At 34.7% G+C, this 25,256-nt stretch overlaps 1 protein-coding gene and 1 long non-coding RNA gene across 6 annotated transcripts in view; one reads left to right on the top strand and one right to left on the bottom strand.

Moving 5' to 3' along the window:
- The window catches only part of FSIP2 (fibrous sheath interacting protein 2), a 95,356-nt gene extending 92,545 nt beyond the window's left edge, over nt 1–2,811 (bottom strand). For 4 of the 5 annotated variants that reach the window (XM_023259535.2, XM_045034114.1, XM_045034111.1 and 1 more), the window contains exons 1-2: nt 2,669–2,811; nt 2,199–2,324 (exon numbers count right to left, since the gene is read on the bottom strand). In XM_023259535.2, the coding sequence (XP_023115303.2) occupies nt 2,199–2,324; nt 2,669–2,767 (225 nt within the window). In that variant the 5' untranslated portion in view covers nt 2,768–2,811. The remainder of the gene's footprint in view (nt 1–2,198; nt 2,325–2,668) is intronic. The other variant, XM_045034113.1, reaches the window with a different exon arrangement.
- LOC123379203 lies at nt 2,731–16,986 on the top strand. The gene is made up of 2 exons (XR_006583407.1): nt 2,731–2,869; nt 13,384–16,986. It is a non-coding gene; the product is annotated as an uncharacterized LOC123379203 (long non-coding RNA).
- The last annotated feature ends 8,270 nt before the right edge of the window (nt 16,987–25,256 follow it).

The following is a 25,256-nucleotide window of genomic DNA, read 5'->3' as shown; positions in this document are numbered from 1 at the left end:
GGGCTACTTACTGACCTGTAAACAAAGAACATCTTTTAGACATATCCATTCATTGGAGCCAACGTAACCATTCTGATGTCAATTAAAGTGATTAGTTTCCCTTAAACACACACACACACACACACACACACACACACACACACACAAACTAAAAGTATAAACATAAAGCACCACTTTATGGAGGAGATTGTACTGAAAGAAAAGGAAGGATCTCACAAAGTCATTCTCCAGGGAAACAGCAGTCTGGTGCCTAATTATGATTAAATGAAGATAGTTTGGGGGAAATGAATATAATAAAGAATAGAGAGGACACAGTTTAAAAAAGTAATTGACAAGTGAATTACTGTTTGACAGAAATGGTAATTTGGCAAACAATATATTTGAATAAGCAAACAATAGACAGGGCTAAGTTTACACTTAGCCTTCAGAAGGGATATTAGAGGTTTCAAGCATGTTTTAGGAAAGCTAGTTTGTTTGGATGTGACTAAGTCTAACAGTGCGAGGTGGCATAGTTAGTTCTAATAGAACAAATTTGTTTTTAAAAAGAAAAATTAGATATTTTCCAGAAAAAAACATACTTTTTTTTAAGTTCATTTATTTTGAGAGAGGGAGAGAGAAAGCATGAGCAAGGAGGGCCAGAGAGAGAGGGAGAGAAAGAATCCCAAGCAGGGTCCACATTGTCAGCACAGAACCTAATGTGGGGGTCAAATCCATGAACCTGTGAGATCATGACCTGAGCCAAAGCTGGACGTTTAACAATTGAACCAGACAGATACCCCCAAACAAAATTTACTTTAAGAAATCATGTTTATTAGGATCAGTAAGGTTAAAGCTGTTTATTAGGCAAGTATCAAATACCAAGGGACCTTATTCATTTTTTTAAAATTATTTTGAGAGAGAGAGAGAGAGAAAGAGTGAGAGAGAGAGAGAGAGAGAGGGAGAGAGAGAGAATCATGAAGTGGGAGGGGCAGAAAGAGAAGGAGAGAGAGAATCCCAAACAAGCTCTTGCTGTCAGCACAGAGCCAGATGCAGGGCTTGAACTCACCACTTGCAAGATCATGACCTGAGCTGAAACCAAGAGTTGGACACTTAACCAACTGAGCCACCCAGGTTCCCCCCCCCCCCTTTTTTGGGGGGGAGGCTTATTTCTGATGACATCATAGATAGAAGAAGGGCACGGGGTCACTCAGAATTCTTTCTCATAATTTTTTTTTTCAATATTGATCAAAGAACCACTGAAAAAGAATGCACTGAACTTTCTTCAGCATTAGTTACTGGGTCAAAGGCTGGGGAGGTTTGAGGGTAGAAGTATGGAGGACTATAAATATGAAAGAGTTTGAGAGAAGCATACTATACCCCAGCATGATTTAAATTATAAACATAAAATCATACTGTTGAGTGAAACTATATAAACGAAGAGCAATGCAAATTTTAAGGAAATATAAGCGAACTGGGGGCTATCATACTTCAGAAAGAATCTTGAAAGATGGTTCAAATTCATAGATTGGGCAGAAGAAGAAAGAATATGCCAGGTTTGGCAGACAAGGCACAGAACAAAGGAACAAAGGCACAGAAATACTAATGTAGTATGTGTGAGTAGGTATAAAAGACCCCAACTGGAAAAAGCTGAGGCTTTGGATTGGAGGAAAAAACTGGATGAGGAAGTTGGGGCAAATCATGCAGTCATTAGTTAAATACTGAACACGTTAACTCATTTCAAATTCATTTCTTTCTCACTTAGTATATGAAATAGAATGCAACTCAAAATAAAATAGTAGAAAAGTGTTCTGTAATTAGAGTTTTGTCCAAGTTATTATTGGTTAAAATCATAACACAATCAAATATCCAGCTATCCCTGATAACCTTCCCCCTCTCAACCAAATATGTTTGCAATAAAACCTCACTACATAAGTAGATGTAAAGTTATAGTATAAAGACATGTTAATATGGTTCCACAAATTATAAATTAAGACAGAGCTAAGAATCTTTCTAGCCCACGATTCTGTTCAAACTATACAGATGAAGTTGCCTGATAGGCATCCTAAGCAATATCTTAGGTTAGATATGGGGTTGGTTTTTTTCGTCTGTATATCAGTGCAGATTCCCTTAATGGACTTTGTATGATGTAGTTCCTGTATCTAACAGCAAGTAGAAAAGGGCAAAGAAAACCAATGTAAGACAATTAAAAATTACTTTACCTTTTCACCTAACTTCGTAGTATAGTACAAAGTATTGCTTCCTGGGATCATAGGCAACTTGACCCCAAGAGGCAGATCCAGTAGTTGACCCGCTCCGACCCCTGGTAAGTGGGTTTTGTGCACGCCCTGTCAGATGCAATTGGGAGAGTTTGGTCTTTCCTTTTAGGTATTAGGCCAATGTACTCCTACTCCAACCAGATGAACTCCTACGGTCAAGGTCGAAGGGTCCCGCCCTACCAGACAGCCCTGTAGACCTCCCGCTCCCCGGGACACCGCCCGCTCTTCGCCCCCAGCGCCACAGCCAGGTGTGGCCACCGCAACCCGAGCCACCACCATCGGCTGCGCCGCACGAGGGCGCCAGAAGCGGGCGGTTAGGAATCGCGAGACCGGTCGGTGGCTATCCCTGCCCCCGCCCCACAGGGCCGGAAGCCCGGGCGAAGGACCACGACGCCGGGCTGGCTGCTACTCACGTCTCCGCATTGCTGGCTCTCCGAGGCTAGGCCACTGGTGGCCGTCTTGGTGGCAGCGACGTTGGCAGCCTTAGAACAGGCGCTGAGGTACAGCTCCATCGCCAGCCCCGGGCCCTTCTACCCTCAGCCGCCCTCTCCTGTGTCCTTCCTTCGCACCCCTTTCCCCGTCGTCGTCCCTCCGTCGCCACTGGATCCAGAATGGTCAGTACCCCGCGTCCGCGAGGCCCCACCCTCGTGGCGTTCGAGGCTTCCACCTTGGAAGCGCCGGAAGGGTGGAGCCCTCCCCGAGGTGCTCGCGGCGTGAGCGTCCCAGGCCCCGGGAAGTCGGTCCCAGGGGCCTGGTCTGAGAGTCGCAGTCAGTGTACCATTTCTGTCTCAAACCAGTACCCCTCAGTCATACCAAACAAAAATCCAAACTTTGAAAGCTGTCTAATTTCTCCTGGCCTCCAAGAAGCTATGGTTTGGCCCGGGTTGGGGGAGGGGGGGAGTTAGTGGGGGTGGGGGTGGGGGAGGGGAAGTGGAGTAACAGGGCAAAACACAAAATCCAGGAGTGATTGTACAGCCCACTGTAGGGACAGAGGCCTGGTTTTCTACGTGTGCCTCCTTACAGACACTGTGATCGCACTCCATCCCCAGGTTCCCACTCCAGGTTCACATAAGATCCTTTGACTTCCTTTGAGGCTCACTGCCTTTCTCCTGTCCTCCCTCTAGTCTCCTCCTTTCTTTCTAGCTCTCTTCCCTCACTCTCCTACTCCCTCCTTCTTTCTGACTCCCTTGCTTTCTCCATGATCCCTCTTTCTCCTCCCGTCAACCATCCAGCCAGAATTTATAAAATACCTGACTCCTTGGGCCCATCATTGAGTGGAGCACTGGGGATATGGCAGTGAGTGAAATTTGGCCCCTTCCTTCAAGGAGCTAACTAGACTAGAAGTACTTTGAAGGCCCAGACTGTATCTGATTTGTCAGCAATGTGGATTTAGACCTTTTATATTCTTTAACCCACTGTTGTTCTTTCTTATTTCTGGGCTATTTAAGTAATAATACCTACTCTTTACTAACGTACTAACTCTAGGTACTGTGCTAAACACTCGCCACATTTAATCTTTCTAACAGCCTTCCCAATAGTTGCCTCTTTTTTCCGCAAAGGTTGAAGACTTATAATTACTATTTAATAATGGCCCCAGAGGCAGTTTCTTAATCAATACACTAGTTTTACATCTGTTCTATTTGTTTTATGGGCACTCATATGCAAAGTACTCCTAAACTTGAACTCTGATTTTAAAATACAGTCCACTGCCCCTCTCCACATAGATGTCTCGCAATCATCTCAAATTCCACGTGCTCAAATCTCAACCCCTCCCTTTACCAAAACAGGACAAAGCCAATGCCCTATTTTTCCTGCATTTCCCATCTCAGTGACAATATCAGTATCTACCCAAGCCAGAAACTGAGAAATAGTACTAGATACTTAACTTTCCCCATATTCCCCACATTCAGTTGTTCTGGTAGTCCTAATGATTTTATCACTGAAATTAATTGGACCTGTCCTATCCACCTGTACACTACTCCCTCAGTTAAGCCACTCATCATTCTTTTGTCTGTGTGATCGCCACAGCCTTATCTCTCTGCCACCTTTACCCCAGCAATCCATCTTTTATCAAAGTGCTATCTGATGCCATCTCTCTCCCCTGTAGTAAATCTCCAATTGCCCTAAGACTTAACAAAGCATATAACAGCCTCTGTGACTTGGCCCTGTGGTAGTTTTCTCTTGCTGCTGTAACAAATTACCACAATCTTTGTGGCTTAAAACAATACAAAGGTATTATCTTACAATAATTGAGGTCAGCAGCGTGAAATGAATCTCATTCTGCTGAAAACAAGGTGTTGGCAAGGCTGCATTCTTCTGGAGGCTGTTGGGCACAATCTACGACCTACCTCTTTATGGTTTCTAGAAGCTTTCACTTTCTCCCACTTCAAATCCAGCACGTAGCATCTTCAATTGTCTCTCTGATTCAGACCTCTGCCTCCCTCTCTATAATTAAAAATCTGTTAATTATATTAGGCTCATCTAGATGACCTACAATAATTTCTTTATTTTAAGGTCAGCTGATTAGCAACCCTATTTCCATTAGCAATCTTAATCCCTCATTGCCATGAAACACATATTCACAGGTCTTGGAATTCACAGTCACAGGACTGCTTAAGTGTCATCATCTCTACGAAGTTTTTCTGACATTCTAAGCTTTGGCCAAATTTGCTTCCTCTGTGCTTTCCTCCATTTTAGCACTTTTCATATTACATCAAAAATATCTCTTTACCTGTCAGTCTCCCTTTAAGGGAATGGAAACTCCTTGAAAGCAGCTATTGGTTTATTCACACACTTATTTATGCACAACACTTAGTATAGTGCCTAGCAAGCATTTAGTGAGCCCCAGTATATTTTTGTTGTCTTGACTTAGGCATACATAAATGAGAACTCATCAAAGCGTTTTTTTTTTAAATGTTTATTTATTTTTGAGACAGAGAGAGACAGAGCATGAACGGGGGAGAAGCAGAGAGAGAGGGAGACACAGAATCCGAAGCAGGCTCCAGGCTCTGAGCTGTCAGCACAGAGCCCGACACGGGGCTCGAACTCACGGACCATGAGATTGTGACCTGAGCCAAAGTCGGATGCTTAACCGACTGAGCCACCCAAGCGCCCCCCCCCCCCATCAAAGTGTTTTAAGCAAATTCTCAATTTAGAAGATTATTCTGGCGACAATATGGGGGATGGATTTCTGGGGTTAGAAGGCCTGAGAGATTTCACTATGCGTAGTTACGTAGGCAAGAAACACTGAAATCCTGAAATAAGGAATCTACAAGAATAAAGGGGAAAGAATGGATTTGAGGCAACATTGTAATAACTTTGGTTTCTTCCCCATCTCACCTACTTTAAAAACAATAGAGTTGGAGGGATGATTGTTATGGTGAAGCTGACAAGAGTAGATAATCTTGAATTTTAGAGAAGAACCGTTAAATCAGAAAAGTAAATTAATTCCCCCAAAAAACCCATCCAACAGGTTAAGTTCTTTTTATATGGAAAGCAATTAGAAAGTAAGAATAGAGAAGAGAAAGCCAATGATAATTATGTTTGAAGAAGAATTTGTTGTATTCTTAGAGATAACAGAGGAGCATGTGTTTGAAGTTTCATGAACTTCGGGGTCTTCTGTGTTGGCCCACACAGAGCTGAATAATCTAGTTGGCTTCACTCACATGTCCAGGGCCTCAGCTAGGATGGCTGGAGTGGTTGGGAATGTTGGACCACTCTGTACAGATGTTCTTTTCATATTCCAGGTGGTTAGATCAAGCTTTTTACATGGAAGTCTTGGGGTTTCAGCATCAAGAAGGGGTAAACATTAGTGTGCTTTTCAAATCTTCACTAGTATAATACTTTCTAAGGATACTAATCCTTGGATCAGAGCCCACATTAATGCAGTATGACCTCATCTTAACCAGACTGCATCAGCAAATTCTCTATTTCTAAATAATTTCATAGTCTGAGGTTCTGAGTGGACTAAATTTTAGGGTGTTGCCATTCAACCAAGTACAGAAAGTTACAGAATGTCCTGCTAATGGAGAAAATATGATATATTGACATGTCAAAAAAGGCTTTATTGGGATAATTGATTTGACAGAGGACTCAAAATAAGAATTTGTCTAGAAATTACAAAATTATAGATATCAGAATCATCCTGATGTATATAAGTTTCTAAATGATTCCAAAACCTATAGAGATAGAATGGTATTATCTAACCTCCCATAACTGATTTGGTAAATGTAGGCAAAAAGAATAAATGAGTATCACCCTCATATACTTTCTAAAGTGGTCTGTTTTTGATAGGTAAAAGCTTACTTAACTTTTGATTAGTTACTGCCTGTGATTAAACATGCTTCCTATTGCCAACAGAACTGACTCAAATATTGAAGTAAACCATCCTCTGAATATATATAATCTATCAAATGTTAACTGCTTTTCTATATTTCTGTAAAATAACTTATTTGCTGGTGTTTTAGATTTTTTTTCAAATAATTATCATCTTTACAAAAGAGAAAATGGAAATTATATTAAAAAATGTGGTAAGAGAAATTTTGTCCCTATCACTAGTATAATACTACCTCTACAGCAGAACAAATTAGCACCTTATTTTTTATTGCCTAGCCCTTATCTCTCATTACTTGATGACTCTCTGTGGGTCTTAGGCCCTGAATAAGATTCTAGGTGCTTTTGATGAGAGTTACATTGCTTGGATCCCCTGGGTCAACAGTGCCCAGCACTGTGCTAGGCATTCAGGCTGCTCATTTCTTGATTACGTTTTAGTAATTGCTAAATAGTGCACACACACACACACACACACACACACACACACACACACCAGAGTCTGGTAAGGACTACACAGTATCTTTTCATATTACAAAGTATATCTCTTTGCCAGTATCCTACCCATTTAAATACTTTACACTTGAATTATTATTTTTTAATATTATGTTTATCTTGATGATGAAAAGCTGATATTAAATACATAGTCCTGATTTGTTAAGTGGTGCAGACCATGCAGAAAGAAGGGTACCAAATTAAATATCAATTGGGAAAATTGTTCTTATATTCTCAATATATATATTTTAGATGATAACACAAATGAATCATAGTGAAATATTAAATAAAAAGTAATGTTCAAACATTATGTCCAGGTTAAGCTTTCAATTGAGAATAATATAAAATTTAAGGTAGCCAGTCACACGTAGGGAAAATTCCATGATAGTAAAAGGCAACAGGAATACGTAGTACAGTATTAATAGTGTAGACTTGGGATTTAAATTCTATTTATTTCAACTCTTGGCTTTAGTTTCCTCAGCTCCAAAATTTGTATAGTGCTAACTCTTATTTTATAGGGCCATTATATGAGTTAAATTGATAAAAACAGCAAAATGCATGGTCTATAGAGATGCTCAATAGGTGATAATTTTATTATAAGCATCACTTTGATTGAGTAGCATTAATAGGGAAATGATTAATTAATTAATTAATTAATTAATTAATTAAAAGTTTCCCCCAGTTTCACTGAGAGATAATTGACATAGTACTGTATAAGCTTAAGACATACTGCATGATGGTTTGATTCACATATATTATGAAGTGATTACCACAGTAGGCTCAGCTAGCATCCATCTTCTCATATAAATACAATAAAAAGGAAACAAAGAATGAAAGAATAAAGGGGAAAAATGTTTCTCCTTGTGATGAGAACTCTTAGGATTTATTCTCTTAATAATTTTTCTATATCACTTTAGCTATGTGTTATATGGCAATGTTAGCTATAGTCATCATGCTGTATGTTACATCCTTACTATTTATTTATCTTAAAACTGGAAATATACCTTGATACCTTCCTATAATTCCCCCTCCCCTTACCGCCACCTCTGGTCACCATAATGCTGATCTCTTTCTACGAGTTTTGGGGGGGTGGTATTGTTTTTCATTTCTTTTTTTTGTTTGTTTGTTTGTTTTAGATTCCACCTATAAGAGAGATCATGCAGTATTTGTCTTTCTCTGTCTGACTTATTTCACTAAGCATAATGCCTTCAAGGTCCATTTATGTTGTCACAAATGGTAGGGTTTCCGTTTTTCTGGCTAAATAATGTTCCATTGTGTGTGTGTGAAATAGCCATTCATCCATGGGCCCATTGATGGATATTTAGGTTGTTTCCACATCTTGGCTATTGTAAATGATACTGCAGTACATATGAGGGTGGAACCATGATTTTGAGTTAGTGTTTTTTGTTACCTTTGCATGTATTTTCAGAAGAATTGCTGGATCATATGGTAGTTCTATTTTTGGTTATTTGAGGATCTCCTATACTATTTTTCCATAGTGGCTGTGCTAATTTAAAATTCCACTATTAGTGCACAGAGTTCCCTTTTCTCCATATCCACACTAGTATTTGTTATTCCTGGTCTTTTTGTTAATGGCCATTTTAGCAGGTGTGATTTAATATCTCACTGTGGTTTTAATTTGCATTTCCCTAATGAATAGTGATATTGAGCATCTTTTCATGTACATTTTGGCCTTTTATATATCTTCTTTGGAGAAATGTCTATTCAGGTTCTTTTCCCATTTTTGAATTGGAATTTTTTTTTTGTTTGTTTTTGGTTATTGAGTTGTAGGAGTTTTTTGTTTTGGATATTAACCCCTTAACAGATATATTGTTTGCAAATTTTTTCCCATTTTCTAAGTTCCTAATAGTTACTTATACTATGTAGAAGCTTTTTAGTTTGTTGTAGTCCTGTTTTATTTTTTATTTTGTTGCTTATTCTTCAGGTGTCATATCCAAAAAATCATTACTATGATCCATGTCAAGGAACTTGGTTCCTATGTCTTCTTCCTAGGAGTTTCATGGTTTCAGGTCTTGCATTTACATCTTTAATCCATTTGAGTTAATTTTTGTGAGTGGGTTGAGTTTTATTCATTTACATGTGAGTATCCAATTATTCCAGCACCATTTATTGAAGAGACTTGTCTTTTCTCTATTGAGTATTCTTGTCTTCCCTGTCAAATATTAGTTAACCTTATATACTTGGGTTTATTTCTGGGCTATCGGTTCTGTTCTGTTGGTCTATTTATCTGTTTTATACCAGTACCATACTATTATGATGACTTTAGTTTTATAGTATAGCTTGAAACTAGGAAGTGTGATACCTCCTGCTTCATTCTTCTTTCTTAGGATTTCTTTGGATATTTGGAGTCTTTTGTGGTTTCTTATAAATTTTAAAAGTGTTTTTTCCCCTGATTCTTTAAAAAAAATGCCATTTGAATCTTGATAAGGCTTGCATTGAACCTACAGATGGCTTTTAGTAGTATTGACATTTTAATAACTAATTCTTCCAATCAACGAACATGGGATACCTTTTTACTTATTTATGTCTTCTATTATTTTATCAATGTCTTATAGTTTTCAGTGTAGAGATCTTTTATTCTTTAGTTGAATTTACTCCAAGTTATTTTACTGTTTTTGATGCTACCATAAATGGGATTATTTATTTCTTTTTCAGAAAATGAATTGTTGGTATATTGAAATGCTACTAATTTTTGTGTATTAATTTTGTATACTGCAACTTTATTGAACTCATTGATTAGACATAACTGTTTTTTGGTCTTTGGGATTTTCTATGTATAAAATTATGTCATCTGCAAATAGAGACATTTTTGCTCCTTTCTTTATTCTGATACCTTTTCTTGCCTGATTGCTTTAGCTAGGACTTCCAGTACCATGTAGAATAGGAGTGGTGAAAGGGGGCACTCTTGTCTTTTTCCTGATCTTAGAAGAAAAGCCTTCATCCTTTCACCATTCAGCATAATGTTAGCTGTGGTCTTGTCATAGAAGATCTTTATTATATCAGATATATTCCTTTCATGCCTAATTTGTTGAGTTTTTATCATGAATGAATATTGAATTTTGTTGAATACTTTTTATGCATCCATTGAGGTAATCATTTGTTTTTTTTTTTTCTTTCATTTTATCGATGTGATGTGTCACACAGATTGATTTGCATATGTTGAATCATCCATGCATCCCAGGGATAAATCTCATTTGATCATGGTGAATGAAGGACATGATTAATTTAAATGGTGGGCAATCTGCCCAGCTAAGTATAGTACTAGACACTGTATTATGTATTCTAGCTTAAAATCATAGAGATATTTGAGGGAATGGACTTTCTGGTTATTAAGATTTTTTCTTTTCATTTTAATTGTTGGCATATGTTGCCCTCACAGTCCTAATCATTGTTATTAATGAGATTGATTATGTTGTCTACATTTGATGCTTGGGGAGAAAATATTTTTGAAATTATTGGAAAATTTTATCCAGTAAAATGAGTAATTTTGCTGTATTTGTCAAGTAGCTACAGTTTTTGTTTGTTTTTTTGTTTTTTTAAATATGAGCTCTGGCCAACAGCTTGATTGTAGCCTTGTGAAAGACCTTGAACTAGATGCACACAGTTAAGCTGTGCCCAGATTCCTGTGGTATAAGAACTGAGAGATACTAAATGTCAGTTGTTTTAAGCCATTAAATTTTGGGACAGTTTTTTACATAACAACAGATAACTAATGTTTATGATGTACCATTCACTGTCTTAGGTAGTTAGCAAGGTGTGTATTATGAAACCCTTTCATTAACATTGTAAGACAGTTATTACAATCTCCATTTTGCAAACAGGAAATTTGGGCTTAGAAAAATGAATTTGCGTGTCATCTTAAAGCTCTGAAATTGGCTCTATTCTAAGGGATTCTTAATCAGCAAACAATTATTCTTTCTCCTCATCATTTTTTAAATAAAATTATATCTTACATCAAAAATATTTTTCGTCAAGTTTGTTGAGATATAATTGATATACATCACAATAAAAGTTAAGGCATGCAGTATGATGGTTTGATTTACATATATTGTGAAATTTTTACCACAGTGAGTTTAGTTAGCATCTACTGTCTCATATAGATATAATAAAAAAAAAACAACAAAAATTCCTTGTGATGAGAACTATTAGGATTTACTTACATAACAACTTTCTTATATATTATACACAGTGTTAACTATAATCATCATGTTGTACATTATATCCCTGGCACTTGTTTATCTTATAACTGGAACTTTTCACATTTTTACCACCTTTCTCCAGATCCCCCTACCCTTAAATCTTGATGAACTATGCATTATGTACTTCTCACATTAGACTTCATCAGTATAAAATTAGGGGGAATAATAGAAAACCAACAATAAAACTACCACATGATATAGTTTATTATCTGTACTGTGTACCATTATGATCTGGACCAAGCCTGAATAAGACATGAGGGGCAGGATTGATGTACTGATTTCTCTCCTCAATTCTGTCTCAGATATTAAAGATATAATCTCAAAACTACTTTACATACTTCAATAATTCACTGATACTATTCATCTATTTATCAAAGTCTATTTTTATTTTTATCCATTTTAGTCATTTTTTGTTCTTAAGAAGAATATAAACTCACTACATTTTGAATTATATTCTAATTTCTTTCTTGGCTTTTAAGAATTAACCACCTGTCTTCTCATTATAATGTAAATATATTTGATCAATATGTTCAAAGTATCTTGTCATCCGGAAAGAAAGAAGTTAAGTTGCAGGTCTGCAATACAGTCTCTTCTTGTATTGGGGGTGCTCCAGGGAAAGAAAAAAAGGCAAGGAAGCTGAATTAATCCCCTTCTAAACATACTGATGACAATCCTATTGGCACAGCAGCAACAACAAAGGTTTTTGCTAGTAAAATAGACTTTTTTATTATGGAATGCTTTTAGCAAGATGTGCCTAATTGTCTAGATTTGTTTATGATAAACAAACTGGAATATATGGAGTTATGGATAATGGCTGGTTGAGAAATGTTACATAATCAATGTAACCCTTTCAGTGTAAAATATAAATTTCTTATAACCTGAATGGATTATTATATGAAAGTGAAGTAAGTAAATGCAAACCTCATAGAAATCTCATCTATTAACATGTGTATCCAATGTGGTATAATATGACTTGGGGAACTAGATTAGGGGTCATAGAGTTCTTTGTTTTACCTGTGACTCATGATGACATATATCCTTGTAATTATTAGTATCTAATTGACACTTAAAACTTGATACAAAGTCAAATCTTTGAGTGATGTTAGTCTGAATTATCAATATGACCCTTTATGTTATCTTAAGTTCCAAGAGATATTGATTTCTATGATAGTCCTCAAATTTCAGCCTTCCAATAATTTATTTAATCATTTTGGTGTCCCTCAGAGGCAGAGGAGGCAGAATTTTGTAGTGGTAAAGTAATAACATGTGTGGGTAAACATTGAAACAATATAAAGTAAAATAATTTACCCTTGTCCCAAGATCTTAAGACTCTCAACCCAAAAGCAAACAATAGTAGTCTGTATGTCATTATACATATGTGTAGGGGCCAAGAGCATCCCCCCTGCCTCATGGGCCACTTTGGCATGAACATTATTTTGAGTTAAAAGCAATCTAAGCACAGCAGATTTAGAAAAATCTCTTTCCCTCCCCTCATCTGAGGGAAAAATCTCTTTCCCTCCCCTGGTCTGTTTGTACCAGGAAGAGAGCTATTAGCAGAGATTCCTTTTTACCTAAGAAACTGATCTGAATAGTAGAGCAACCTGTGGTTTCCAAACATCTCCTTTTACCTTCCTGCTAATGATAGTTCACAAAAACATCATGTTGCCTCACTTTGGAATTTCCATGTCTGTGTGAATTTCTAGTACATATGCTATGAAATTTGATTTTCTCCTGTTAATCTGTCTCATGTCAATTTGATTTAGTCAAGCTAGAAGAACCTTGAAGGACAGAGGAAAGTCTTCCTCCTTAACATATGCAAATCTATGTTATAAAGCATGTTTCACATGTTCCATTTTTTACTGACCAGTATGTCTTGAAGATTATTCAATATGAGTACACTGATTTAATTTAGTTTTTAACTACACTTAAGTGGTGTTTAATGCTGTCATTACTATTATTTACTTAACCAGTCTTCTATTTATGAATTTTTAGATTTTTTTTGTTACAAAAATTCTATAATAAGCATCCTTTTACATAGATTTCTGGATTAAAGAGTATGTTGATTTCATTTATTTTTCTTACAGATATTGTCATGTTTCCTTCAAAGAAATTACACTGCTTTGTGATTTATCTGTGGTTTATCCTCCCACAAATGGAGATTGGATAAGGTATGTGCCTGCTGTTAATATCTTCTTTCTATGTTGGATAAATCTTTCTCATAGGCTGTGGTTTCAAGTAATGGCTAAAATTAGTTTTTCTAATTTTGTTTGCTTGTTTTAAAGACAGTGGAGATTCTTTCCCCTCTTCATTTTTGATTTTGTATTTTGAAATCTTTGCTAACTTCAAGCAAAATCACTACTTTTATGTTATTTTTAGAATTATGTAAGTTTGGAGGATAAGTAAAATGAAAGTAGTGACCAAGTTGCTTAGTATGGACTAACTTGCAAAAGATAATTTTTGTATTTTTTTTAAATCAATGCAAAATTTAGTAATTGTAATAAACATATGTATACTTCTGGCCTAAAATGTATCACAAATTTAAAAAAAAACCTGAATTTGTCAGCCTGACTATGCACAAAAGAGTTAATGCAGTTGGCCTGAGACTGGTATTTTTTAGAAAAGCCTACTTGAAAAGTTCTCTCTTGATTGGAGTTGGGGAACTTGGTAGTTGAGCCATTCATGAAGTGATAACTGGTTCACTGTGCCTAAACTGCTTATGAAATCAATATGGTTTATGCTGGACATATGCCTTCTGTCTGGGGGTCTGCAAATTTGATATGTACTAGGCAGCAGGTGCTTACATGATAAACTAGCATTAAAAACCTTGGGCTTTGTTATGGGTTGAATTGTGTCCATCTAAAATTCATATGTGGAAATCCTGTCAGTACCTGTATTTGGAGAGAGGGTCTTTATACATGTAATTAAGTTAAAATGAGGTCACTAAGATGCATCTTAATCTAATATGACTGGTATTTTTATGGGAAGAAGAAATTAGGACACGGATAGGCATAGAGGGAAGACCATGTGAAGACATGGGTATGTCTAATCACAATAAAATGAAAATTCTTTAAGGAAAATTTTTGTCTGTCTTCTTCAATGTACTCTTCAATAACTAGAGCAGTACCCAATAATTATTATTAGGTAGAAAAAACTCAATAGTAGATATTTAGTAAATAACACTTCAGAAAATAAGTGAATCAATTCTCCCCCCACCCCCAGTCACTGCTTAAATAGTGCCAATGTGTGCTTCAGAATAGCTTTTCTTTTCTTTTTTCTTTTCTTTTCTTGTCTTTTCTTTTTTCTTTTCTTTTCTTTTCTTTTCTTTTCTTTTCTTTTCTTTTCTTTTCTTTTCTTTTCTTTTCTTCTTTTATTCATCTCTGAGAACCCATCCTTCTAACTGACACTGTCTCCTTTTAGATAGAATCCCACATTTTTAACTCCTAAATTACTGTTTTCCCACATAATGTTGAGAACATGATCTATAGAACAGTAAAAACACCATGTGATGGCTTACCATTCTTTATCTCATCCATTTATTAAAGACTAGGTACATTATTAAACTGTAGTAATAACTTTGTTGCATAGTTTCCTTGACTGAATTGGAATATTTTAATCATGTTTGTTCAGCATTCATATATTAATCCTTACAAAAGCTATCAGTATATGCAGATTAAATAAATTACAGGGTTTATTGATGTGCATAAATGTAGCTATTTTGTTAAATGGAAGAACAAAAATTATTAGTATCTTGTGAAATTAACTCAGTAGATCAAGGCAATATTTTTAAAGTTACAACAAAAGAGAAAAGAATAGAAAATAGTGAGCTTCAGGTTTAACAAGAGTATCACTTTATGAAAATTTGTTTTAATTATAGATATATAACTTACATATTTTGCTTATATAAATATGTACGATATATAATGTATATCTTGTGAATTTAAGGAAGGAGTGTTTTGAAGTAACACAAGATAATGGATTATGAGCATCTATATTTCAAAAAAAGATTCATTTTTTAAAAAATTTATTTATTTACTTAGAGAGAGAGACAGGGAATGAGCAGGGGTGGGGCAGAGAGAGGGAACGAGAGAATCTCAAGCAGACTCTGCACTGTAAGCACGGAGCTGGATGCAGAGCTCCATCCAGTGAACTGTGAGATCTGCTTAACTGATTGAGCCACTCAGGAACCTCTCAATAAAAGATTCTAAAAAGTGAAAACCCTTCAGAATATTAGAACAGAAAAGGTTATTAGTTATCTTTTAAGTGGATACTTTTATTTTGCAAGTAAGGATACAAGGGATCAGTAAAGTGAAGTCTTCCAAAATTACAAATTAGATTAGTGGGAGCTTTAAGTTATCACTCAAGTCTTCTGTCAGTTTACCACCAAATCATACAGCTAAAGAGAATATTATGCTTCATGCTGTCTCAGCATGTAATTTGGGGTCTGTTCTACTCATTAGACTGAAACTGGCATCAAGTTAAGTTTATTTTTTTTCCCAGTAAACACATTTGTTATAGTAAGTTCAATCACCATAGAAATGTGGTTGTTCTTTTCAAATTGTTTAAAGAATATTCATTTAAATAAAGTACCTCTAATTGTGGCTATGTAATTTCTTTACTTTTGAATCCTTCTGATACTGAATTAAGAGAAACTTGTTTTTTGTTAACATGGAATAATTTTCACCTTTTCGTGTAGTTGGTATTATAAGTATTCAGAATAAGTGCTAATTAAAAATATTACTACTTCCTTATCATCTTCTGCCAGCTGGCCCTTTATATTAACATTGAAGGGTTATTTCAGGAAGCAGCTTATCAGGTCTGGGGCTTTTTTTGGTTTGTTTGGATGGTTAGTTTTTTCACCTAATTAGTGAACAGTCTGAGAAGGGTTTTATTTTTAGCAATTGCAAAACTAATGAAGGTGGGAATACAAATGACCTTAGAAGACATTCTTAGAAGACATTCTGTAGAAAAAAAAAATTCTCCCAATTCTTTGCTCTTTTATTTGAGGCTTTCTGTCTGGATTCTACCTTGTCTGATGTTAGCAGCTTACTCCTGTTATATCATTAGTGTTTGCATGTTTGTTATAATATTGCCTACCTACTTTTGAATTACTTTGTTTTAGCTATATCTCTTACATACAGAAAACAGTTGGTGTTTTTTGTGGGATAATTTGAAACCTTATTTTTAAAAATTTAATAGATTAACCCATTTTTACCTATTAACATAATTGTATATACATTCTAATCAATCAAACTAGTTTATGCTATTTACTAAGATTCTTTAGAGGATTTTGTCTCTTTTGGTTTACCTTGTTAAAGACCTTAGCTGCCTTGTAAATATTGCTTCTAATTTTTTTAGATATCTTTACACAAATAGAATGGTAAAATCATTTTGAATTACAGACTCATAAGCATATGTTTTAACATTTTCATTCTGGCCCAGGGAACGGAAATTAAAAGGCAATAATGTCCATTCAAAATTCTGTCCAAATTTAAGAGGCCATCAGAGCCATTGTTTCTTGCTAAGATCTTGAAAATACAGAAAATAAAATGTTTTCTTTAAGTGAGAAAGAGGAGGAAATTCAGAGAAAGTTTGTCATTTAAGGATTGAATATTCTGTGTGCCCTCATTTACATAGCTACTTCATTTCAAGTATGATCTTATTAGTCTCTGATGGATCTGAATATTGGAAACACATTTTAGATTAGTTCTCATTTTAAATTTATTGTGTTTGCCTTGGGTAACCTTGGTAATCATTGAAACCATTATTTGTGTAGGTACTTAATTATGTGGAAACAATTATGTCTTGCAAAACAATCCTTACACTGGAAGATTTTAGGATGTTGGGTAATAGCTTATTAAACTTATTTCCCTAGATTTTTTTCTTTTTTTGTTTAGTAGTAGGAGAATAAAGCAATTGATTTACTTAAATTAGCTTTTAATGTTTAGATGATTTCACCATGTTTTATCAAGAGTGTGCAATTTAAAAACTTTCTTTAAATATAATTCCATCTCACAAATGGTTTAGTGTTGTAATAAAATATATTTGCTTTGCAACAAAATATAGACTTGTAAATCTATCTTTATAGGATTATTGGTATTATAATTATAACAATAGTGAAAATAATTTTTATAATTTCTCTAAGTTGGTAATATTAAACAATATAATTGAAATATGAAGGAAGTATGTTTTATATTATTTATTTTATTAAATAAAAGTGAACTATTAGTGATGTACCTTTGAATTAATCATTTAGAAGAAAGTGTCAAATTACTGACAACATTTTGTGTGTTACCATAGCATAACATGTTACCACAAATTGAATTATCTAAACCTTTCATATTACTGATTCTTTTCATTCTTTCATTCTCTCTCCTTCCTGTCTCTTACCTTTCCCACTCATTCTTTTTCCTTATTTCTTCCTTTTATTGATTCATTGTTGTGGAATACCTAGATGGTAATTTGTGGTTTGTAGGTTTTTGTTAAAATATGCTTGCTAAAAAGATATTTTCCACTAAGTCATTAGACCAAAATGAGTGCAAGAGGATACCAACAGTTTTGCATTTCACAAAACTAAGTACATCTTAGCTCTTATTAAATTATTTTAAACCATTTGTAAACTCCGTGTAATATAATGTAGCCAATAATGATAATAATTGCTGTTGGCATTATTAGTATTTTACCAGCGTGGATTTACATGAATTAACTCATTGGATCCTTACAAAAGCAGCAAACCTGCTATTTATTTCTTTCCCATAGCAGGGTAGAGGTGGAGGGTGCTTCTGGGAGAGAATAGGACAGGTGATTTCATAAAAGCTTATTTGAAGCATGCTAACAACTGGCTTCCTGAAGATTAAATTGATAGTATTCACTTAGAAAAGAGTTCTTATGTATGGAATGCTCTAAGCAGGATGTCCCTGGTTTAGATTGTACATGGTAAACATATGTAGTATCTATGGATTTATGTGTTATGGATCCTTGAAAAATGTCACCAAGTATGTAACCTTCTAGGAGTAAAATGAAGATTACCAAACCCTAAATGCTAACTGATGTGGGGTGACCTGCACATCTTATTTAATTATCTCATCTATTACTCTGATAAATATATATATACACCTACATATATATTTAATATGTATTCTATTTGGTGTAGATATATACCATATATCAGTATGATATTTATAAATTAGATATAGAATCATATATATGATGTATATAGGCATAGTATATTATATATATTTTATATACTTATATATAATACATAAAAATACATAACATAGGGGCACCAGGGTGGCTCAGTTGGATAAGCATCCAAGTTCAGCTCAGGTCATGAAATCCCAGTGCTTGAGTTCAAGCCCTGCCTCCCGCTGTGTACTAACAGCTCAGAGCCTGGAGTCTTCTTCAGATTCTGTCTCCCTCTTGCTCTCTGCCCTTCCCCCACTCGTGCTATGTTTTTATCTAAAAAATAGATAAACATTAAAAAATTGAAAAAAATACATTATATAATGTATATAGTTTACAAATAAAGGACCAGAGGGTGAATACAAACAGGATTCAAGACCCCTCCCTTGATTTTCTGTGCTTCTTAATTGATTGTATTCTTGAAATTATTAGGAAAGCTTTATCCTGGATGAGATCTCTGAACCATGTAAGTCTGATTTTAAAATGGAATCCTTTGTGTCATCTCAGGGTTAGTAACTTACTCAAGTTTACAGAATTAGAGAATAATTCCTACCTCACCTCAGGGCTCTTTTTTTTTTTTTTTTAAGTTTATTTATTTATTTTGAGAAGGTGCATGAGCAAGTAGGTGAGGAGCAGAGACAGAAGGAGAGAGAGAATCCCAAGCTGCTGACTCCAGTCTTGATCCCACCAACCATGAGATCATGACCTGAGCCCAAATCAAGAGTCACATGCCTAACTGACTGAGCCACCTAGGTGCCCCTCACTCCAGCGTTCTGCTGTATTAGTGTGCACATAAAAATAATTTACTATGTCACACTAATAAAAAAAAATCCCAACAGACTTATACAAGGCAGTCCTAAATTCATCTTTACTCTACCCACCCTTAATGAACTATGAATCTCAGTTCTTTAATTTATAAAATGGAAATAATAATAATACTATTATGCTTAGTAATAATATTGCATAATAAAGCTATTATGCTTCGTGGTATATATTTCAAAACCCAAACTATTGAAAATATTCCTATAGCCTTGATAAAGTGCAAGAATTAAAAAAATAATCGTTCTTGTGGCAAATAATTCAAGTTTGTTAACTACCTGGTGAAGTTTGCAAAGACATTTAGATCAATAAAGGAAGCCACTCACTTTTAGAAGTAGGAAGATTGTTACATTATTAAGCGTGGATACTAATGAAATCTAAAGTTGGCATATACAGTATAGAAAATATTCTTTCCCTGCTAACATTCATACATTGTACTTATTTTTGTGAGTTTTATCTTTTTAAGTTATTTTGAAGCACTTAAATAATCTGTCAATAAGTTATCTTGTTCTTTTTTTTTAATTAAAAAATACATGAATGTGGCAGTAAAGTTAGGAAACTTCAATATGTGAAATATCAAAGTGACTTCTCAGTAGGCAAAACTGAGTCATTAAAATTTTATGGGAGTGAGGGGTTTAATAAAAAGAATTAGAGCTGACACAAAAGCAGGAAGAGCTAGTATGAACATCTGGAATGCTCCAGATCAGTGGAACAATAACTAACAACTTCAGCCTAACACACTGGAGCAGGAAGAAAAACTAGTATTCAAAGGGAAGTCCAATAATGAGATATATTTAGCCAAAAGATGGGGACATGAAGAGGGAGTTCATGGAGAGTTCTGCAAAATCTGCCACAGTGGACAGTGTGAGCCTGTAAAGTCATCTGCAGAGTTGCTCTGATTAAAGCACCATGACTGATCTCTGAAAATAATGGCTTTTGCTTCACTTCTGCCTTCCATATCTCACACAGATTACTTTCATTAGCAAATTTTAACCTAGAGCCACACAGGGAAGATTCCAGAAGTAGTAATTCTTATCCTTACTGAAATGTATGATAGAGACAAGTACCCAAGAGATAATCTAGCACAGTAATGTTTTCTTTATATTTGATCAAATAAGCATTTTGCCTTCTTATTTCTACAACAGAGGATGCTGTATGTGCTTAAAATAAAATGAAATATAAATAGTCAAATAATAAGTGATCAGAACTTTAATATGACACTATGTTAATAATTCCTTCCCAGCGTTTTCTTCTATATTTGTGTTTCTATCTTGGGTAGAAAAGTCAGTCCAAGTTGCAATCTTTCTTTGAAGGTAATCTTTGAAGGTATGAAGAATGCAATCTTAAAACTATTAGGTATAAAATTAGAGAAAACGTTTTTTTAGTTAAATGTTGAGCATTACATAGTGCCATCAATTTGTATTTGATACTTGTTTTCAAAAGTATTATAACAGCTTCTTTAACTTAATAAAATAAATAGAATATATATGGTGGTTTAGTGCTATTAATTTTTGCTGAGCTACCAATTGCAGTGAAGCTGACCAAACTGTGCATGAGCTAGGGCTTGATTTCTTATCGTTCATTTAGTGTTTTCTATTGAATCATACTCTATAAATGCACAAATGCATACTCAGTAAAATACACAAATATTAGGCATATGTCTTTGAGTTTTACAAAATGAACTCACCTGTGTAGCTGTCACCTGGATCAAGATGTGGAACGTTATCAGTACACCAGAAGACTATCAATGATGTCTCCAAGCAAAATATTCTGATATCAGTCACTATTGATGAAATTTAAACGTTTTGCATATTACATAAATGGAGTGTAACAGTATGAATCATTTGTGCTTGGCTGATTTTATTCCTTATTATGTCTGTGTGATTCATCCCTGTTGTTGCATATAGGAGTCATTCATTGAATGATATTTCACTGTATGTATATAGCAAACTGTGTTTTTCCATTTCATTATTGATGGGCATTTGAATTCTTTCCAGTTTAGAGATATTACAAATAATGATGCCATAAAAATTCTTGTACATGCTCTTTGATACACATAATATATTTCTGGTATGGAATAGATGAGCAATAGTGTGAATATTTTCAGCTTTAGTAAATACTGCAAACTATTTTCCAAGGTGGATTTCTAACTTGCACTCCTACCAGTAGCATAAAAAGTTCTGCTTCCCCACATCCTCACCCAAAATTGGCCTAATCTGTTGTTGTTGTTATTTTACTTTCGCCCTCTGGTAGATGGTGAAGGGGTATCTAATTTTCATTTCTCTGATGATTAATGATGTTGCACCTTTCTTCATATGCTATTGGCCATTTGTGTATACTCTTCTGTGAAGTGTTCAGGTTTTTTGACTTCTTGCTGAGATAACTGCCTTTTTAATTATTATTATTATTATTATTATTATTTTGTTTTTGAGAGAGAGAGCAAGAGAGCGAGTGAGCATGGGAGGGACAAAGGGAGAAGGAGAGAGAATACTAGGCAGGCTCCAGACCCAGTGCAGAGCCCAACACGGGGTTTGGTACCATGAACCATGAGATTATGACCTGAGCTGAAATCAAAAGTCAGACGCTTAACTGACTGAGCCACTCAGGCACCCCTTTAATTATTGATTTGTAGCAGTTCTCCATGTAACTGAATATGTTATTTCTTGTTTCCATGTATTGCAAATATCTTCTGTCACCTGTAGCCTGATTTTAACTTTCTGATGGTGTCTTTTGATAAAGTCTCTTAGTTTTTGACATCTAATTTATCCTTCTTTCCTTTAATATTTTGCTTCTTATATATTTATTCAGAGATTATTGCCTATCCTAGAGTCTTGAAGATATTTTCCTATGTTAGCTTCTAAAAGCTTTATTTTAAATTTCAAATTTATGTCTATAATCTACCTAGAATTGATGTTTGTGTATGGTGGGGGTAAACACTCATTTTTCATATAGATTCCAAATGACCCAATGCCATTTATTGAAAAAACCACCTTTTCTCTTTTTTGTGCGGAGGCACTTTGGCATAAATCAGGTGATGAAATACGCATCAATGTGTTGCTTATCAGTTTCATTGAGCTATTTGCCTATCCTTGCACCTTTACCACACTCTCTCAATTACTGTAGATTTATGTGGTATGGTATAACCTCTAGATATGTTTTTCTTCTTCAAAACAATCTTAGATATATTAGCCCTTTGCATTTACATATAAATTTTGTAATTAGCTTGTAAATATCTACAAAAATAAAATGTACTATAATTTTTATTGGAATTGCATTGAAACTATAGATCAAGTTCAAGAAAATAGGTACATTATTGCATTGAGTCTTCCACTCCAGGAACAGCTTTCCATTTAAGGATATTAATGGACTATAGCTCTCCCCTTGTTAAGTTCTTTTTTCATTTCTCTGATGTTATTTATACTTTTTTAAATTTTGAAATAATATTAATCCTACAAGAAATTCCAGATTCCCCAATTTTTTTTATGTTGATTTATTTTTAAGAATGAGAGAGACAGAGTGTGAGCAGAGGAGGGGCAAAGAGAGAAGGAGACTCAGAATCCAAGAGAGCCTCCAAGCTCTGAGCTGTCAGCACAGAGCCCTATGCGGGGCTTGAACTCATGGAACTTGAGATCATGACCTGAGCCAAAGTCAGCCACTTAACCGATTGAGCCATCCAGATGCCCCTCCAGATTCCTCAGTTATTTCTAGTATTACTCATTTACTACATTTGTTCTCTCTTTCTCTCTTTCTGCACAGACCTACAAGTTCCCAGACATATACTCCCATTAGATTTTTCTCAATCAATTGATAGCAATTTGAAAGCATGATGTTCTATTATTGCTAAACATTTCAGCATATAATTACTGAAAGGGAAGGGCATTCTCTGTATAAATGTAGTACATTGATCAAAATCAGAAATTTAACACTAACAGTGCCTTCTAATCCAAATATCTCATTCAAATTTCATCAACTGTCCAATGATACCAATTATTGTAAAATAAACAAACAAATAAGTTCTAATCCAGGATCCCAGGATCTGGGATCATGTGTTAAAGAAGTCATGTCTACTTCAACTCCCTCAATATGGAAGAGTTCCTTAGTCTTTACTTCTCTTTTGAGTTCTTGATACAATTCTCGGCTGATGCCTGTTATTTTGAAGAATTTTCCTTATTTTGTTTTTGTATAATATTTTCTTGGGATTAGATTCAGGTTAAGCATATTTGACTGGACTACCACAGATACTGCACTGCATTCTTCCCAGTATATCTTATCAGGAGATGATGAAGTTAGTTCATCCTACTACTTGTGCTCTTAACTTAGGTAACTGGGCAAAGGTGGTATTTTCAGGTTTCTCTGCTATAAAGCCACTATTGATAGGAGTGTTGAAGTGTGAGCTCTCATAACATGTTACCACAATATATATGACTTCTTAGGTCATACCCAAATAGTGAGGATTCTGCCAGTCACAAGAATTTTTCTTTACTTTTCTTGTGAGGTTTGAATACCGCTTGGTTTATTATCCTTCCTGAGTGGTCCAGACTCTAGGGGGAAAAAAAAGAGAGAGAGAGAGAGAGAGAGAGAGAGAGAGAGAGAGAGACTGGAAATTTGCCTAATAAGCATTTCAGTATATACTTTTAATATTGTATTTAAGATTAAAATGTTTGACATAATTGGTGGAAAAGTAAAGTTAGCATATGAGCAGGACTTTGTTTAGTCAGTAATTACTTATTGAGATTCTGATGTTTCCAAATCTTACTGAATAGTCTACATATAATGAATACTAAGGCACATTCTCTATTATTAAGGAGTGTATTTTTTAAGAGATGAGACATTTTAGTGAGGCATTTACTAAATAATGAGTGCTCTTCATGAATACTACATGGGGATATGTAAGAGTCTTAACAAAGCACTGGGGGAAAGGAAGATCTTAGCCAGAGAAGACATCTAAACATTTGCAATAGACCAGTATTGACAGAAAGCAAAGAAATGAGAATATACAAGGAATTCACAATAATTAGATTTCATAGAAGTAAGTGAATTCATTGAAGAGTTTTAAGGAAGATAATATGATTAATTCTGAGTTTTAGAAAGGTTAGTCACACATAGAACAGTGCATTGTTCCATAGTAGGTGGTTAAATAAATATTAGTTCAATGAATGAGTGAAGGAATGCAGTACAGAGAGTGAATTACAAGAGTTCATTTACAAGAGATAGGTAGCTAAGTTCATAAGCTGTTGAAGTAAACCAAGCTAGAGATCCTGGGCTTAGTTGACTATTGTCTTCATAATGGAGAAAAAGTATAGATTCTAGAAATATTAAGAAAGTAGAATAAAGAATGTTAGTGATTTATTTGATTAGTATAAGGGTAGACAAGGAAAAAAAGTCAAGACGACATCAAAATTTGTGGCTTAAACAAATTATTGAGAATGGAAATATGGGAGGAAGAGAAGATATGAGCTTCAGTGAAGAGTAATTCCAATAATCTTTTCATTAAAACTTAATGTCTGTGAAAGTTTTTATAGTATAAAAACATTTCTATTTTATAATATTTAAGTTTTAATGAACATCTATCAACTTAACATAAGCAAGTAATATATATTTAGTACTATATAATTCAGAATTTAATGTGCTATTTTTTACGTACTAGCAACAAGATTCTTCCATGGGCTTAAGAGTACAGCTCTCCATATATGTTATGCAATTATGTTTGATTCTACATATGGCATAGTTATAAATGTGCTAAATATGAGGGCAAATCTTGTCTTACATAATATATATATATGTACATATATATATATATGAGAAAAGAAAATATATATATAAAGAAAAAATATATATAGATATATAGTCGATATTTTTATAAAAAATTGATTATTTGAAGTACATTTTACACTTCTAAGAAGTTTGATCAAAGTTAGATCAAAGAAATTTCATGTTCTCTAAGAAAAACTGCTGCTTT

Source organism: Felis catus, chromosome C1 (assembly GCF_018350175.1).
Source record: "Felis catus isolate Fca126 chromosome C1, F.catus_Fca126_mat1.0, whole genome shotgun sequence".
In the NCBI taxonomy this organism is placed as follows: domain Eukaryota; kingdom Metazoa; phylum Chordata; class Mammalia; order Carnivora; family Felidae; genus Felis; species Felis catus.
Note: the sequence above shows the minus strand (reverse complement) of the source record. Positions and strands in the feature narration are given on the sequence as shown.